General features: G+C 34.9%; 1 protein-coding gene across 2 annotated transcripts in view; it reads right to left on the bottom strand.

Annotated features, from left to right (window-relative positions):
- Positions 1 to 4,763: 4,763 nt before the first annotated feature.
- blot (solute carrier family member bloated tubules) overlaps positions 4,764 to 15,314 on the bottom strand; it is a 59,494-nt gene continuing 48,943 nt past the window's right edge. For both annotated transcript variants that reach the window (XM_017622290.1, XM_017622291.1), the window contains exons 3-5: positions 14,175 to 14,320; positions 13,746 to 13,882; positions 4,764 to 7,197 (exon numbers count right to left, since the gene is read on the bottom strand). In XM_017622290.1, coding sequence (XP_017477779.1) covers positions 5,277 to 7,197; positions 13,746 to 13,882; positions 14,175 to 14,320 — 2,204 coding nt within the window. In that variant the 3' untranslated portion in view covers positions 4,764 to 5,276. The remainder of the gene's footprint in view (positions 7,198 to 13,745; positions 13,883 to 14,174; positions 14,321 to 15,314) is intronic.

Below are 15,314 nucleotides of genomic sequence, written 5' to 3'. Positions count from 1 at the left end.
CTTCTTTTTTCCTCAAATTTCGTTTGGTATTTTTTCGTTTCTTAAGAAAAACCAATTTTTTTAGAACCTCGTAAATACTACAACTTTTAAGGTTTCTAGTTTGTTCCTGGAATGAGTTTTTTAAATTTTAAATTAAAGAATTTTTATAAATAGCAATAATACTTAACTTTTTTAAAGAAATAAACAAAAATTTCTACTCAAAAAATACACGTATTTTCTTCAAATTTTTAGGTTTATACTTAGTCCTACAATTTTCGTTTGGTGTTTTAATAATACCTATTTACAAAAAAAAGTTACAAAACTACTTACCCGAAAATCTCCTGCTTTGTAACTAAAATTTTACTACCAGTTTTTAAATCTTGGAAGGACTTTGTCAGGACTCGAAACGTTCCAGTTTGTCGATAAATTTCGATAATTTGGTATATATCGATACCGCGATAAATTTGCGGAAATTCAATAAAATCTCGCTTTTCGAGTACTCGACGGAACTCGATAACTTAGAAATTTACGTACATATCTCGATATAAATCGATAACTCGATAAACTTTGGATAACTCTGTAAATTTCGGTAACTCGATTAATTTTGTAGCTCCATACATTTCGGTATCCATCGATAAATATTTATAACTGAATAAAAATCGATGACGTAATAAGTTCCATTAACTTGACAAATCTCGATAATATAATGAATTTGCATAACTCGTTAACTATCGGTAAATTTCGACAACTAAGTATCTGTGTCTCTATAATTTTCGACATTTCGTAACCCAATAAACATGGCTAACTCGATTAATTTCGCTAACTATAAACTTCGATGGCTCGAAAAATTTCTATAGCTTGATAACTGAATTTTTGATGACTGGATTTTTTCGCTTCTTATAAGAAATCTCAATGAAATTCCGTATTTCTTATGTATTTCCCATTGCTTTTATTTTCGTCTTTATCTTCAATCGTTCCTTCACTTTTTTATGAATTATTTCTTCGTCATCATATTTATGTATCTTATTGCCCCAGTTTGTAATGATAAGGAAGAGAAGGCCTCAGTATCAGGAAAAGTTTCGGTCGATTCCAAAACATTTTCGCATGTTGCATTTTTACGAAATTCACTTTTTGATGCAAGTTTGTTTTACAACCCATAAGGCATCAGCTGTTAAAATATTAAATCCGAATAGTTACCCCAAAAATTTACTGTAAATTTTATCCTATGTGACAATGAATTTTTGCTTGTGTGTGAGATTGGAACGATGAGCTGTATGAGCTTTACAACGATATGGACATAGTGCAGCGAATTAAAATACAGCGGCTCCGCTGGCTTGGTCATGTCGTTCGAATGGACACCGACGCTCCAGCTCTGAAAGTATTCAACTCGGAACCCGCTGGTGGTAGCAGAGGAAGAGGGAGGCCCCCACTGCGATGGAAAGATCAGGTGGAGAAGGACTTGGCTTCACTTGGCGTTTCCAATTGGCGTCAGTTGGCACAGAGGAGAAACGACTGNGATTATCATATGTGCCAAGAAATTAGATTGTAGAGACCTTTCCGCAAAAAAAATATTGCGTTTAATTATATTTCTCAATCATCTGAGGAAATCAAAACTTTGGTAAAAAAAAAAAAATATGTAATAAAATAATAAATCCACAGAAAAAATTTCTTCCCAAACAAATTTGTTTAAGTAATTTTATATTTGGTTATTATTTTCTCAAAAAAAAAGTATTTTCTCTACATATCTTATGTTTTTTTTTTGTAAAAAATATTTTTTCACAAAATATGAACTCATAAAAAAAGTATGATATTATTTTTGATTCTTATAAGATACCAAAAATAATTGTTACCGAGGGAATAATTTGTACCGCAGATGTATTTATTTTCCCAAAAATTTTGAATTTGTTTTAATGCATATTTATTGCCTAACCACAGTTTTTTTCTAAATTACGGGTATGTACTTTTGTATATTTTTTTCTGAAAAAAATTTCTTAGACATTGTTTTCATAAAAAATTCCACCTAAAAAACTCTCTTACATTCCTTGAATAAATATTCTTTCCAATTTTTTTTTTAAATCGTGTTTTTAAATTTCGTGTTAAAAATACTTAGGCAAATGAATATGAGGCACATTTCATAAACGGAAAATAAACACATAACTACTAGAAACTTTTGGGAAAAATGTTTCCCAGAATCCTGAAAGGTTTAACCCAGCGTCTGCAAATCAATTGCTCTAGGCCTTCACTAGTTTACAGCAAACATTTTTTATGGGTGCCACTATCCAATTCCTATGTAGACTTGGTCGATGATTTCGAGATATTTTCAATTTGCCGTTATTCAACTAAGAAAATAGTAAAAACGAGAGCTAATAAAATTCTCTACAAACCGTATGCAATCATTTTTGTTTCTTTGATGAATTCTTAAGAGGGGAAAGAATTATAAAAGTTGCAGTTTCTGTGTCATATTTTTTTTATTTGTGATAAAGTTTTTTTATTTGTATCGGCCTCTGCCATGAAAACCAGCTTCTCATAAAAATACAATCGCCGTTCAAAGTAAGCGTAAAACTGTAGGTCCCTCCCCTCTGTGCGACAACATCAAGGCGCACGCCACAAATCGGAGGAGAAGCTCGGCCAAACACTAACATATGCGTAAGTGCCAATTTATTATTATTATTGTTATCAGGCCTATCGAAAAGTGATGAATATATCGAGCCCTAACCGCCAAAATAACGTAAGCGAAATTTTTTTCAAAATTTTATTTTTGATTCAGAAATGCATCTTGATGCTATAGGAATATTTCTGCATCAAAAAGAAAATTTTGAAAAAAATGTCGCTTACGTTATTTTGGCGGTTAGGGCTCGATATGGTTTATGGAAAATTTTGTTAGCTTTCATTTGCCGAATTTCATATTAAAATTGTTTAACTAATTAAACAAAACAGCTGATACGAATATCGGTTGTGCCTATTTTCGAAAACTGTAAATGAAGTCGGTTTCATAACACCATTTCAAACCGATATCGGTTTCGAATTTTGGCAATTTGCAATTTCGAAATTTTTTATTTTTTTTGTAACAGCTCTGATTAATGTTGCGTCCTTTTGAAAAGCAGTCAATAAATTAAACAACCTACAACACATTTGTTTCACAATGTCTTTCATTTTATTTAAACTTTAGTTTCATTGTTTATTGTAATGTTTTTCGTTGCATTCTTTAACTATTTACGTCAGCCAAGAGAGATTCGATTCTTGGCAAAGCGTTACAAAAACATATATATACTTAAATTCAATTCAATACATTTGTGGCTTGCTCGAGAGTTTATAAGATTTTTTATATGTCAGTAAAACTCAGTTATGCTAGCTTACATACATAAATAACTATTCTTCGTTTCATTAACTTTTTCATATGTTATTTTTATACTCATTTTATTGCTTTAAAAAAAGTTATCATTCATAAATTAATTTTTTTAAATCTTTGTTGCATACTTTTACGAGCACTTCAGCTTAAATTTTTTGTTATTGGAATCAATGATCGACTTTTTATTTATAACTTTACACTCACTTAAACCTAACCATATTCATTTTTGTTAATAACTTTATTTCTATTACTTCATTTTTACAATCAGTTATACATTTCTCGTCTTAAGGGCTGTCTGCAGCTCTCAAGAAAAACTTAAAATAAATGGAAAAGAAATTTTCTGCTATCAAAATTTCTTAAATCAGTAATTAGTAGTATATTTATTTCTTCAAGAAAAATTTACAGCAACAGCAAAGTACTTATTCTATGTCAATAACGTTCCCACAAAAGCGCCAAACGGGAATAAAAGTATTGAGAGAAGTTTGAACGGGAACAAAATGAGAACAAACGGTTCGGGAACGTTTCCGACCAGAACAAAATGTGAACAAAACTCTCGGTAACGTTCTCAAGAAGAACAGAATGAGAACGAAACCTTCGGGTACGTGAGAAAAAAAGAATAAGAACACAAGTATCGAAAACGTTTTCACAGAGGATCAAATAAGATCAAGAGTCTGGGGAACGTTCTGCTAGAAAACAAAACGTGAACAAAATTATCAAGAACTTAACGTTAAGAATGGGAGGTACATGTGCATGTTGGGGTGAAAAGTGGTTTCAGTAAGAACCCTGATTTTTAATTCTAAGCCAGAGGAAAGAAAGCTGGATCTTTTCAAATTGCAGATCGTTTATCATTATGTAGCGTTATCTGTGCAAGAAAAATTCGTGTCTTAAGTCTTTGGTTGACTTTATTTATTTGCATAACTATCTCGCAGTTATTTTTTGATTAATTTTAATATGCCAGTATTTCAAACTAATGGAACGCTATGAGAAAAATTTTGTTCTCGCTTCCTTTCTTCACGAATAGTTCAGAAAAGATGTGTGCCCGTTTCGTGCTCTGTCGGAAAGTTCTTCGAGACTTTGGTTTCCACAATTGTTCTTCGAGAGAAAGTTCTTTTTGTTTGTTTCTTTGTTCTTTTACAAAACATTTCGAAGACTTGGTTCCCATTTGGTTCTCTCACAAATGATCCCGAAAGTATTGTTCGCATTTTGTTCTCTTTGGAAACGTTCCACAGAGTTTTGTTCTTATATAATTCCCATTGAGAACGTTCTCGACAGTTTTGTTCTCATTTCGGTTTTGATTTTGAAGCGTTCTTGGCAACAAAATAATGAAAAATATTTCTTTTGAATTTTCTTAGGGACTACAGACAGCCCTTCAGGATAAGCGATTTTTTACTTCTTATGCATACATATGCATGTAGTTAGATTTACATATTTTTTATTTGTGGGCGCTCGCGCCAAACATAAATATTCGTTACAGAATTTTTCAAAAAATATTTCTTATCTTTACTTTAAATATTTATGTATTCGTGTTAGTCGTTTAATTAATCTGCACTTCCTTCGTTAAAGCTAATACAAAATATCAATTCATTAATTTTAGTTCAATTACTATTTACAATTTTTTCATATTTTTCTCAACATATATTTAAGTGGTTGTATATTTTAATTGTTCTTACTCAAAAAAAAAAAAAAAACAAATTAAAATAAAGTACTATACGACAAATATTGTATTAAACACAATTTGGAATTGTCTAAGTGTTTTGTTTTGTTTTTTCACTACTACAACTACAAGTACTAAATATTTTAAATGTCTCGTTAACACTACGCTACTACAGTAACTACAAATTATTTTATAACGAATTTGTCTTGGGTACGGAAAAGTCTTTTGTTGTATATTCATATATGTATGTATGTATGTCTTTCTTATTTATTTATTAACGCAGTGCCTTCCGCCTCACAGCTCCGTGGAGTACTCCTGCGGATTCACGGTGAACTTCCGCCAGCAGATGTGATCCGCGCTGCCATTCGTATTTGGTGGTGGTAATTTGCCACCTAATCCTCCACCTCCACCCCCACCATGTCCGCCATGCACTCCACCACCGCCTACGCTCACGACCGAATGACGATTCTGTTCGGCCATGCTGGTGCTGGAGGAGCGCTTAACATGCGCTGTACCATTTCCACTCAGCCGACCCATCGGGTTGCGCATGCCCCCATTGGCTGTGATTGCATTTGTGCTGCCATACGTAATGGACTCATTGGACGGTGTTATCTCGATGCGTGTCGCATGGCGGCCATCCTCCGATAGTCTTCGTATATAGACAATCTCGCGATGCTTCTCCACGTGCATGGATGGCGGACGCATGGCGTGCACATGACTTGGTGGCGGCGGTGGTGGCGGTGAGGGCAAAGGCAACTCTTCATGCTCATGCAGCTGCTGCTGCGGCTGCTGCTGCTGCTGGTGTTGCTGTCTTTGCTGCTCTCTATGCTGATGCTGTTGTTGTTGCGCGCTAGTGCGTTGTTGCGGCTGTGCACGCGAGCGATTTGAATAGCGTAACGGCTTTCCATCGCTGTTCTGGAAGGGCATGAACTGTTGTGCCACACCCGGAAACTTATCTACGCTAATATCCTCTTCGATCGCTGAATCACCAAACATGGAGCCACTGTAGTTGGGCGAACTGTTGCCAGTTGTTGACTGCTTCCAATTCTGCTGTGTGACATGTCCGTTGGCATATTTTGAGTTTGAGGCGTTCGAGTACTGACCCTTCTTGATGGAGTGCGTGTAGTCGCGTGTGCCACGGCGGCGTAGCGTGAAATCACGGCGTCCAGTATCTTGGCACACCGAACGCCATTGCTTCCAGGCATGACGCGCCAGCGGATCAGTGGGTCCCCACTCCTTTGCCGCCTTCGATGCCTCGCAGATCATCCCAAAGAAATTATACTCCACTTGTCGGAATATTTGCACGCAAGCAATGAGGAAGATGACGGCTAATGCGAGTAAAATGGGCGCCCAACGTGGCACATACTCGGCCAAGAGGTCGTACTGATCGTCGTCGGAACACCACCACACCAGCAAGGCGGTGAGTATAGCTGGGCAAATGCACCACAGCCACATCCAAACCTTGAATATCGGTCGCCCAATTGAGAATTCTAAATCGGTGTAGATATTCTTGGCGCCATAAATCCAACAGACAGCAATCAATTCGAAGACGAGCGCAGTAATTAAGATTGTGCCGACGATACGCGTATCCAAAATGCGCGCTATGATAAATTTCGGCGCTGCCAACGATATGATAGTCATGACAAGCGCCACCAAGCTGATGACGTAGTTGGGATGGCGTGGCACCAACCGTGTGACTGTGTAGATGGCGACCGTGATAGCGATGATGGCGGAAATGACAATCAAAGCAAAGATTAGTACGGGTATGATGCGTGCGATGAGCTCATTGCTTGGCCGATCGTACAAAATGCGATCGTAGACAGCGGTTTGTGGTTTGAGTTCCTCAATCATGGAGCCGCTATTGGCAGAGAGATCAAACTGTACCATAAAGAGTGTGACGGCTATTGCATTGATGAGCAAATTGAAGCAAAGGTACACGATCGAAGTGCGTACGGCATCACCTTTGTAGAGGAATTTGCCGGTGACAGCTGGTAGAGCGCCAAAACCGCAATTCGTGGCGAAGAGTACCTGCATTAACGCGTTGAACCAAATGTTGGAGTCCACCAAGAGGGACGAGTCAAATGGCCATAGCTCAGGAAAGTAGGACCGCTGGAACGAATTGTGCACTTCCCAGCCTGTGACGCAGCATAGCAGCAGAAAGCCCAGTATGCCGAAGATGAAGAGACTGCGGCGCAAAATGCGGCCATTGTGGGTGCTGAGTAGGAAAAAGAGAAAAAGTATTGTTAGTGTTAAGAAAAGATTAACTTCAAAAAAGTATGCTTTTTTTTAAATATTTATGTATGAAATATATGTAAATATGTACTACTTCATATAATTACAAATATTAAATATTTTATTTATTTTAATTTCATTGGTGCTGCGATAATGTGTCATTTCTGTAAATCTTATCGACATTTTTATCGAAATTATAGTATAACCTACATGTCTATTGAAATTTGTATCGAAATTGTCATCAAACCTATATTTATCGTTCATTCGTATGGTATTTGTTTACCGTTATTCATCGATATAAATGCATAAATAATTATCGATTTATTTATCTAACTCATTCGCCATTATTTTACTGTTTGTACTTATCCTTGATGTACTTGATTATGTAAATTGTTTTTGGCATATTCATCTGTAGATATCCACATACATTTATCGATATACGTGCACACATAATTTTCGATATTTATGTTACATTTATAAAGTTATATTACGCGTGTGTTTACTGCAGTCGTTATCGAAATCGCAGTCGAATTCTTTTTTACCGTTGATGTTACAGATATTATTGGGCAGGGCATCTAGTGGCGCAGCTGGATGGTTCCAGTGGATGCAGCATCGATTACTGACACTTACTGACACTATTAACAATATATTTATCGATATTACCCACCACATTTCGATACCGAAATTCATATTAATAATTTTTCAAATGTTTATCGAAACCATGATTGGCATATTGATCGATATCTTCTTCGAAATTGTAATCCAAGTTTTTTTTCATATTTTTGATAATACTCGTATAAAAATACACAAGTCATATTTTTGTATTTGAGATTAGCAGTGTTATCGCAACTTCGTTATAAATTCGTAGCCAAAACTTTAACTTCACGTCGGCAACGATTATCGCTATCCAACAGCAAACACTTTTACACTTTAAACTATACATTAGGGTGTAGCGAAAAAATACATTTTTTGATTTCGAGCTTTAGAGTTCCGAAAAATCTCCCAAATTGTTGTTTATTTATACTTCTTAGTATAATAAAAAGCTAGTTTCAAGTTTTTAAGGAATCTTGTTAATTTTTGCAAATTATTATTATTTTATTTTTTCGTTGACGTAGTGCACCGAAAAATAAAATGTAATAAAATCATTGCTTAATGGTCGTGTACGCATTTTTAAATAAAAATTACGACCCTGCAAATAATACTTCACTAAAAAACTGTCCAAAGTAAAAAAAAAATTCCCAAAATTATGTAACTACCTAATTATTAACCGCCTTCAAAAAAAGGAGGAGGTTATCAATTCGTCGGAATATATATATATATATTTTTTTTATGTATGTTACCGCATAACTTTCGACCACATCAACGGATTTTTTTTCTTCGATTTTTTTTACTCTTTTTGCATTTTGTTAAGAAAATTAACGGTACTCCTAAATTTTTACATGAGATTGGAAGTCGGTTTTTTTTGCTTAAAAATTACTTTTTAAATAGTACATATGTACATATGTATAGCTTAAATTTCACTGCGATAAATACTTAGAAGGAAAATAAGATACGTGTCCTGCGTTACAGGTTCCACGACTTTTAGGAGTTTTTAGTAACATTGTCCAGTGTAATAGACGCTGAATAACGGTAAAACTACGAATTTTCTAAAATTTTTGATTTCATTTTTGAAATGAACGACCCAAAATTAGCCGGTATACATACATATGTATGTAAGTATTTTAAAATTTTTTAGATTCACCGCCTGATTTTTGTACTGAAAGTGTTAAGAAAGTTTTAGTTTAAATGTAGGAAATTAGATGCCTTTATCCGTGGAACGGCGCACATTTCCAGTGATAATTGCATTTGCGATTATGAATAATAAAGCTCTTGGACAGACATTTTGCGAAGTTCGACTATACCTTAAAGATTACTGATTTACTCACGTCCCACTGTACGCAGCTATGAGTAGAGTCATCTTCAATATTTTAAAAACTAAGTTGGGCTCTCAGGTTTCTAGCAATACAAGATTAAATGTTGTTTTTCACGAAGTTATTTAAACAAAATTTTTACCATTTCGGCCCCTTAAATGCGGCCTTGCCTGCGATTTTTCATGGTTCTATGTGATCATGTTAGTAGACTTTTTGGCACTATTGAAATTTCGAAATCGAATTTTTTTTCCTTTTCACTCCACCCTATTGTTGTACATACAAACACATGTACATACACACTTACATATGTATGCGCACAAGAAATTTTGTTCTATGTTTTCAATAAATAATTTCATTTTTTGTTACTTGTCGACGAATTATGGCTCATGATGTCAGTTTAAGACATAAATTTATGTCAAACAAGAATTCCAAACAAGTTTGTAATTAAAGTGCTATTAATAATACAACATTTCTGTATGTAAATATATATTTGCTTGTATGTGAATTAGGTAAATGCATAGTTTCGTATTTCATTTGACTAGCAAAATAAAAAATAATCAGTCAAATACATAAAACAATAACTAAAGTTAAAACAAAAATGACATAGCGACAAATCCTATGTACGCATGCGTGCGAAAAAAATGAATCTATAGAAGAATTTGAAATGAAAATAATAGTTGCGGAATTGAAGAATATAATGAAATTATTAGCTGGGAACACCGAATTAATAATAATTATGCGGATATTCATTTACCAAAATATGTAAATGATATTTACAAACATACATATATATACATACATATGTATGTATATATATTAAGGTGGGCCTTAAAAATTAAATGAACGATTTTTTTAGTCTCACCCCCTCAATCGGTTATACCATGGTCACAGATATCACATATAAATTTTAGTCTCGATTGGAGACGGTTAAGGCGTGTCACAAAGGTGACCATGGCCAGATGCCTCTATCGACACAATCGAAATTAAAAAAAAAAAAAAAAAATTTCATTTAATACCCTAAATCGATACTACTAAAGTCGAGGATATCACGTATAAATTTTGGTTTGATTGGAGTTGGTTAAGACGTCTTCCTAGGGTAATCTGAACATTGATCCCTGTAGGACACGCCTTAACAGACTTCAATCGGGACCAAAACTTGTATGTGATATCTTCGACTATGGGAGTATCGATTTTAGGTATTAGAAGAAAAAAAGTTAAATTTAATTTTTTTAGTCTCTATAGAGGAATGTGAACTTTTCCCACTGTGCGACACGCCCTAACCGTCTCCAATCGGGACCAAAATTTATATGTGTTATCTTTGACTACAGTAGCATCGACGTAGGGGTTGAGGTTTAGGAAATCTGATGTCAAAGTTTGTTAGTACATTTAAGGGCCACCCTAATGTATATACATAGGTGAATTTGCTGTTTCGTGTAATCCAATGCGGAAAGGTGCGAAAGCTTTAGAGCTTAAAATAAATATAAATTTTTTTTTTTTATGTACATATTTTGACATGTAACCGAGAACCAAATTATAAACATAAATTTACATTTGTGCCTAATTATTATATTTTGTTCATCACCATGTGCTTTAGAGCTAATTTTATATTATTAATCAAAGGCAACTAAAATTCATGAGAGTTACATTTGAAGGGCAAATTTTGAAAAAAAAAAAAGATTTTAAATAGCGAAGTAAAAAATCACTACAACTACCGAAGAACCCTTCTACACTAATGAGTACTGAAAAGGGATATTTGTTTTCATAAGATATAACCTAAAGCAAAGAAAACGGTTACACGAGGTAACCCTCAGGCTCTCAGTGTGTAGTAACTACTATCTCCTCAAAACGAATTATTGCTTCTTAACACCTCGAAAGTCATTAAAGTATATAGTTTCGTACGCAGAAAGCCTAGTCGTAGTTCGATCCGAAGTTCCTCTCGACAGTCAGTGAGCTACTACAATCTACATTTAACGATCTGGTAAGGTGTGCAAATAGGAACGGTGTGGGATTTAATTCCTCCAAAACTAAACTAGTTCTATTCACGAAACAATATAAGACACCCGACTAAAGCGGCGATAGAGACACACACGACAAGGGCCGCAGCTAAAAGCGCTCTGAAGCCAGGGCCTTTAACAGTCGTCAAACAATTAACAGGGACCATACTTCAACTTTAGAGAGAATCGCCAGAAATGTATGATAACTTTATTTCACAGATGGCTCCGAAATAAACATTGAAATAGGATCTGGCAAATTTTCTCAGGAATTGACTTTGAGAAAGGCCTGCGTGATTACTGCAGGTTTTGTTTTTAATCATATGTTATTTTGACACTCTCGCTGCAAAACTTGGTAGAAGGTAAATATAATATCTCCGCGAAATTAAATTAATCGTTTTATGCTTGAAAAACGTCGAGAAATAATGCCAACGAAATCGACAACGAGTTTGCTCGAAAGCCATATTTCCTGACCAAGCGCATTTTCATCTCGGTGGTTACACTAACAACCAACACTGGGGATTGGAAAGCCCGTACGTGATCGTCGAGGAGAGAGTGACAGTTTGGAGCGGTGGCATCATTTGCTCATTTTTCCTTGGAAATGCTGCTGAAAACGCCATTTTGGCCAATATGAGCACTACAGAGGAATTATAAACGATTATTTGTGATATATGTGCTATATTTTTGCCATGTGAAATCTGCTGGTCACACTTGGCAATCCAATCGTCGTGTGCTGACAGAAGCATGGGAGTGAGTGGGGTGAGGCAAAGATCTAGAATAGTGTTGGCCTGCGAAAGCTTTGACACGCGTGCCTATGAAGTGGCCATAATTGATCTAGAACGTTGGTGGACACCGGCCTGTATTCAAAGCTTGAAAGAGCTTTGCCCGCGGGCAAGCTGATGCCCACCTGTAATCTAGAAGCACAAGTCCCCAGTATGGTACCCACCATTACCTTCGCTGAGGCGATATTATAATGTGAGATTTCGAGAGGTTGCTTTTTAAGCTGAGAGGAGGGCACGCACTGATGAGTATAGGGCCCAAAGTTTGAAAACTTGAATGTGATCGGCTTGGATGAAGACCACATTTACTATCCCGGTTTTGAAGAAGATGAGCTTTCGGAACACTTTTTGTACAACTGTTTCGCCTTGCTACAATTATAAAAGAGCATTTTAAATGAAATATATTTAAAGCCTGGCATTTGAACTCTAAAATAGTTAAAAAGGGCCACGAAGGTATTACAATGGACGGTATTTGCTTGAGTTGGATTTTTTTGTTTCACTTTAAAGATTAGTTCACTTCTAGTTCCTTCATCTTAATGAACTAGTTCTTCTGAATCTTAGTTCGTTCATCTTATTGAAGTATAGTTCACCTAATTGGACTAGATCGCTAGTAGGAGCTGAGTTACACAACAACAAAAGATGTATGTTTTATAACATATACATATAAAATATTGAATAAATCTGTAAAGTAAATAAGTTAATAGTAAAAACAAATATTTGCAAAGCAATATTTCTAAATATGAACGAGATCGGACCATAATTACTGCCTTACCAAATATATCGCCTCGTGCGGCAACTATCGGCAAATGTTTTAGTGGAGTTATTTATTTTCATGTAGTTATATACCTTCTAAATATGAACAGTGTCGGACTATAAATACGGGGTTTTTAAATATCTCGACTACCGCGCCACCTATCGGATTAACTCATTGTTATTATGAAGTCTCATGTATCCAGGTCAACGGGAAGATGGTCAAAAATTGATCGCAAGATTTTCCCCCAACAAACATACTTACATACATACATACAGAGCAAGTTGAATAAAAGCTTGTGAAAACGAATTTCGTATTCATTTATTCGTTTTTATCCAAAATCACGGAAGGATATTTGGCGACTCAAATTTCCATGGGAGCCATCGGCAAAGCTTATGGAACCTCGGCAGTGCCTGCATTTCATTTTCTTGTCTTCTTGACCAAATTGCGCTTCGCTTTGCATCGCGAAAGTCTTTTGTTAGACAACAAATTCCAAAAACTTAACTAAAATATTTACTTTTTTATACAAATAGCACCAAACGATGTAAAACATGGGAAATTCAATGAAATCAAATGTCTTTTTAGCGTGAATTCCGATCAGTTGTTTCTCTATGCCCTTTCAAACGAAAAACGAGATCCATTTTTATTGAAGTGTTGGCACAGAAAAGTTTAGTTCACTTCAATGAACGAACTAATGAACTAGTTCAATTAAATGAGCTGGCTCTTTCGCTCGTCAGTTCAAAAGCTTTCCAAGCCTAGTATTTACTCAATACTTTTTACTCTAAGTGCTGATCTCAGCACGCGTATTTACACTTATTTTAATAAGAGAATATTTGAAATAATATTTTTTTTTAATATTTTAATAAGAGAATATTTGAAACAAATAAGCGCATTTTTTTTCAAACAAATGAGATCTTATTAAGGATGCTTTCTTTAACCTTCGACAAAGCCTTCGTAGTTAATAGCAAGTGTGAATGACCCTATCTACAAACTTTTATAGCTGACCTTCAATCCAAAATGTATAGCACAAGTGATACAGTTAAACTATTAATCAATAACATCTGCATTTCGTATATAAATACATAGTTTGCAATACTAACCACAACATCACCACAATCCAAAGGCCGATCAATCCAACAGCCAGCATGCCAAAGTACATTGGATTCTCCCAGAATGGTGTTAAAAAGGTGCGCTGCAAACATTCTTGACCGCTGTTGCCGATCACTGTGTAGCCATTCTAATTGATTTTATAGAAGAAAAAAAAAATCAAAGAACGAAAAAAAAGAAAATGGAAACAAAAAATCATTAACCACAAACGAGTACATATAACCGTAATAAAAATCCAATAAATAAATATCTATGCGATTTACTCGTAGTAAATCAATTATTGCTGCAGCCACAAAACGTTTTACTATTCGCACAATTAGTCACGGCAGCAGCAGCAGCAACAAACAACAACAACAACAGCATGCCAGCAACATGCCAGCCAATAATATAACAAAAAAACACTGCAACAAACAACAACTTACCAGCGCCAACTTCACATTGCCCACACACTCCCGAAATGGCAGGGTGTTGAAGATGAACATGCCAATGTAGGCCACCGCCAAGACCGCTTGCAGTGATACCCAAATCGTCGACAGCCATGACGCGAATCGACTAATTATGCAGGCACCTGTGGAATAGCAGAGAAGTGTGATGGCATGGTGAGAAAATAAGCTTAACAACAACGTGGTTTATATTGAATATGGATGTGTAGCTTTTTAGTTAATTGCTTTTATTTTAATTTATATTTAATAAGAAGCATTTATAATGATTAGCATGTATGTAGATTGATATGTCCATAACATTTATAGATGCATATATATTGCCAAATTCACAGTTACTAGTTATCCACTGACAAGAGCTTAAGTATCGAGTTTGATATTCACAATGCTCAGTTAACAAAAGTTTAAGCCAGCATGCCCCGCAGTGGTACAACCCCATAATTTTTTTTGTAAAAAATTATAATGAATCGACGTAGAAGCTCAATTTTCCGTATTTAATATTTATGGACATAAATCAAAAAAATAAAATAAAAATGGCGTAATCAAATTAATTTAATCTATTAATTAATTAATTCTCATATAAACCTAACCTCAAAAACGTCTTAAAAATGCAATAAAAAGTGCACCGATGCATATATGAGTTCGATATTTTGTCTATACGTTTGTAATAACGTGGTTTATGAATTCCAAAAAAAATGGACTTAATCGGTTTATTTTAAAGCATACTTCCCATACAAACCTAACCTCAAAATTCCTTAAAATAGCCTAAAAACACATCAATGAATATATGGCTCCGAAATTTGGTCCATATATTTTTAATAACGTTGTGTATGAACCCTCAAAAGTTGGGCATAATCGGTTTATTTCAAAACATACCACTCATACAATCCTAACCTCAAAAATACCTTAAAAAGGCCGTAAAAAGCGGACCAATGAAAAATTTGAAAGTATTTTGTGATTATTTGTAGTATTGTTTTTTTTGCGATTTCTAGTGCCTTTTTCTGTCTATTTCGCTATTTTATTTTGCCTTTTTTTATACGTTTTTAGGTCCTAAAAATCCATTCCTTGGTAAAAATATTATAACCAAACATCCAAAAAATTAAGAGTATTCGGTTTATTTTA

This window comes from Rhagoletis zephyria, unplaced genomic scaffold (genome assembly GCF_001687245.7).
Source record: "Rhagoletis zephyria isolate East Lansing unplaced genomic scaffold, Rhagoletis_zephyria_1.1 Rzeph_scaffold_02748, whole genome shotgun sequence".
Classification (NCBI taxonomy): domain Eukaryota; kingdom Metazoa; phylum Arthropoda; class Insecta; order Diptera; family Tephritidae; genus Rhagoletis; species Rhagoletis zephyria.
This window is presented reverse-complemented; position numbering and strand designations above follow the sequence as displayed.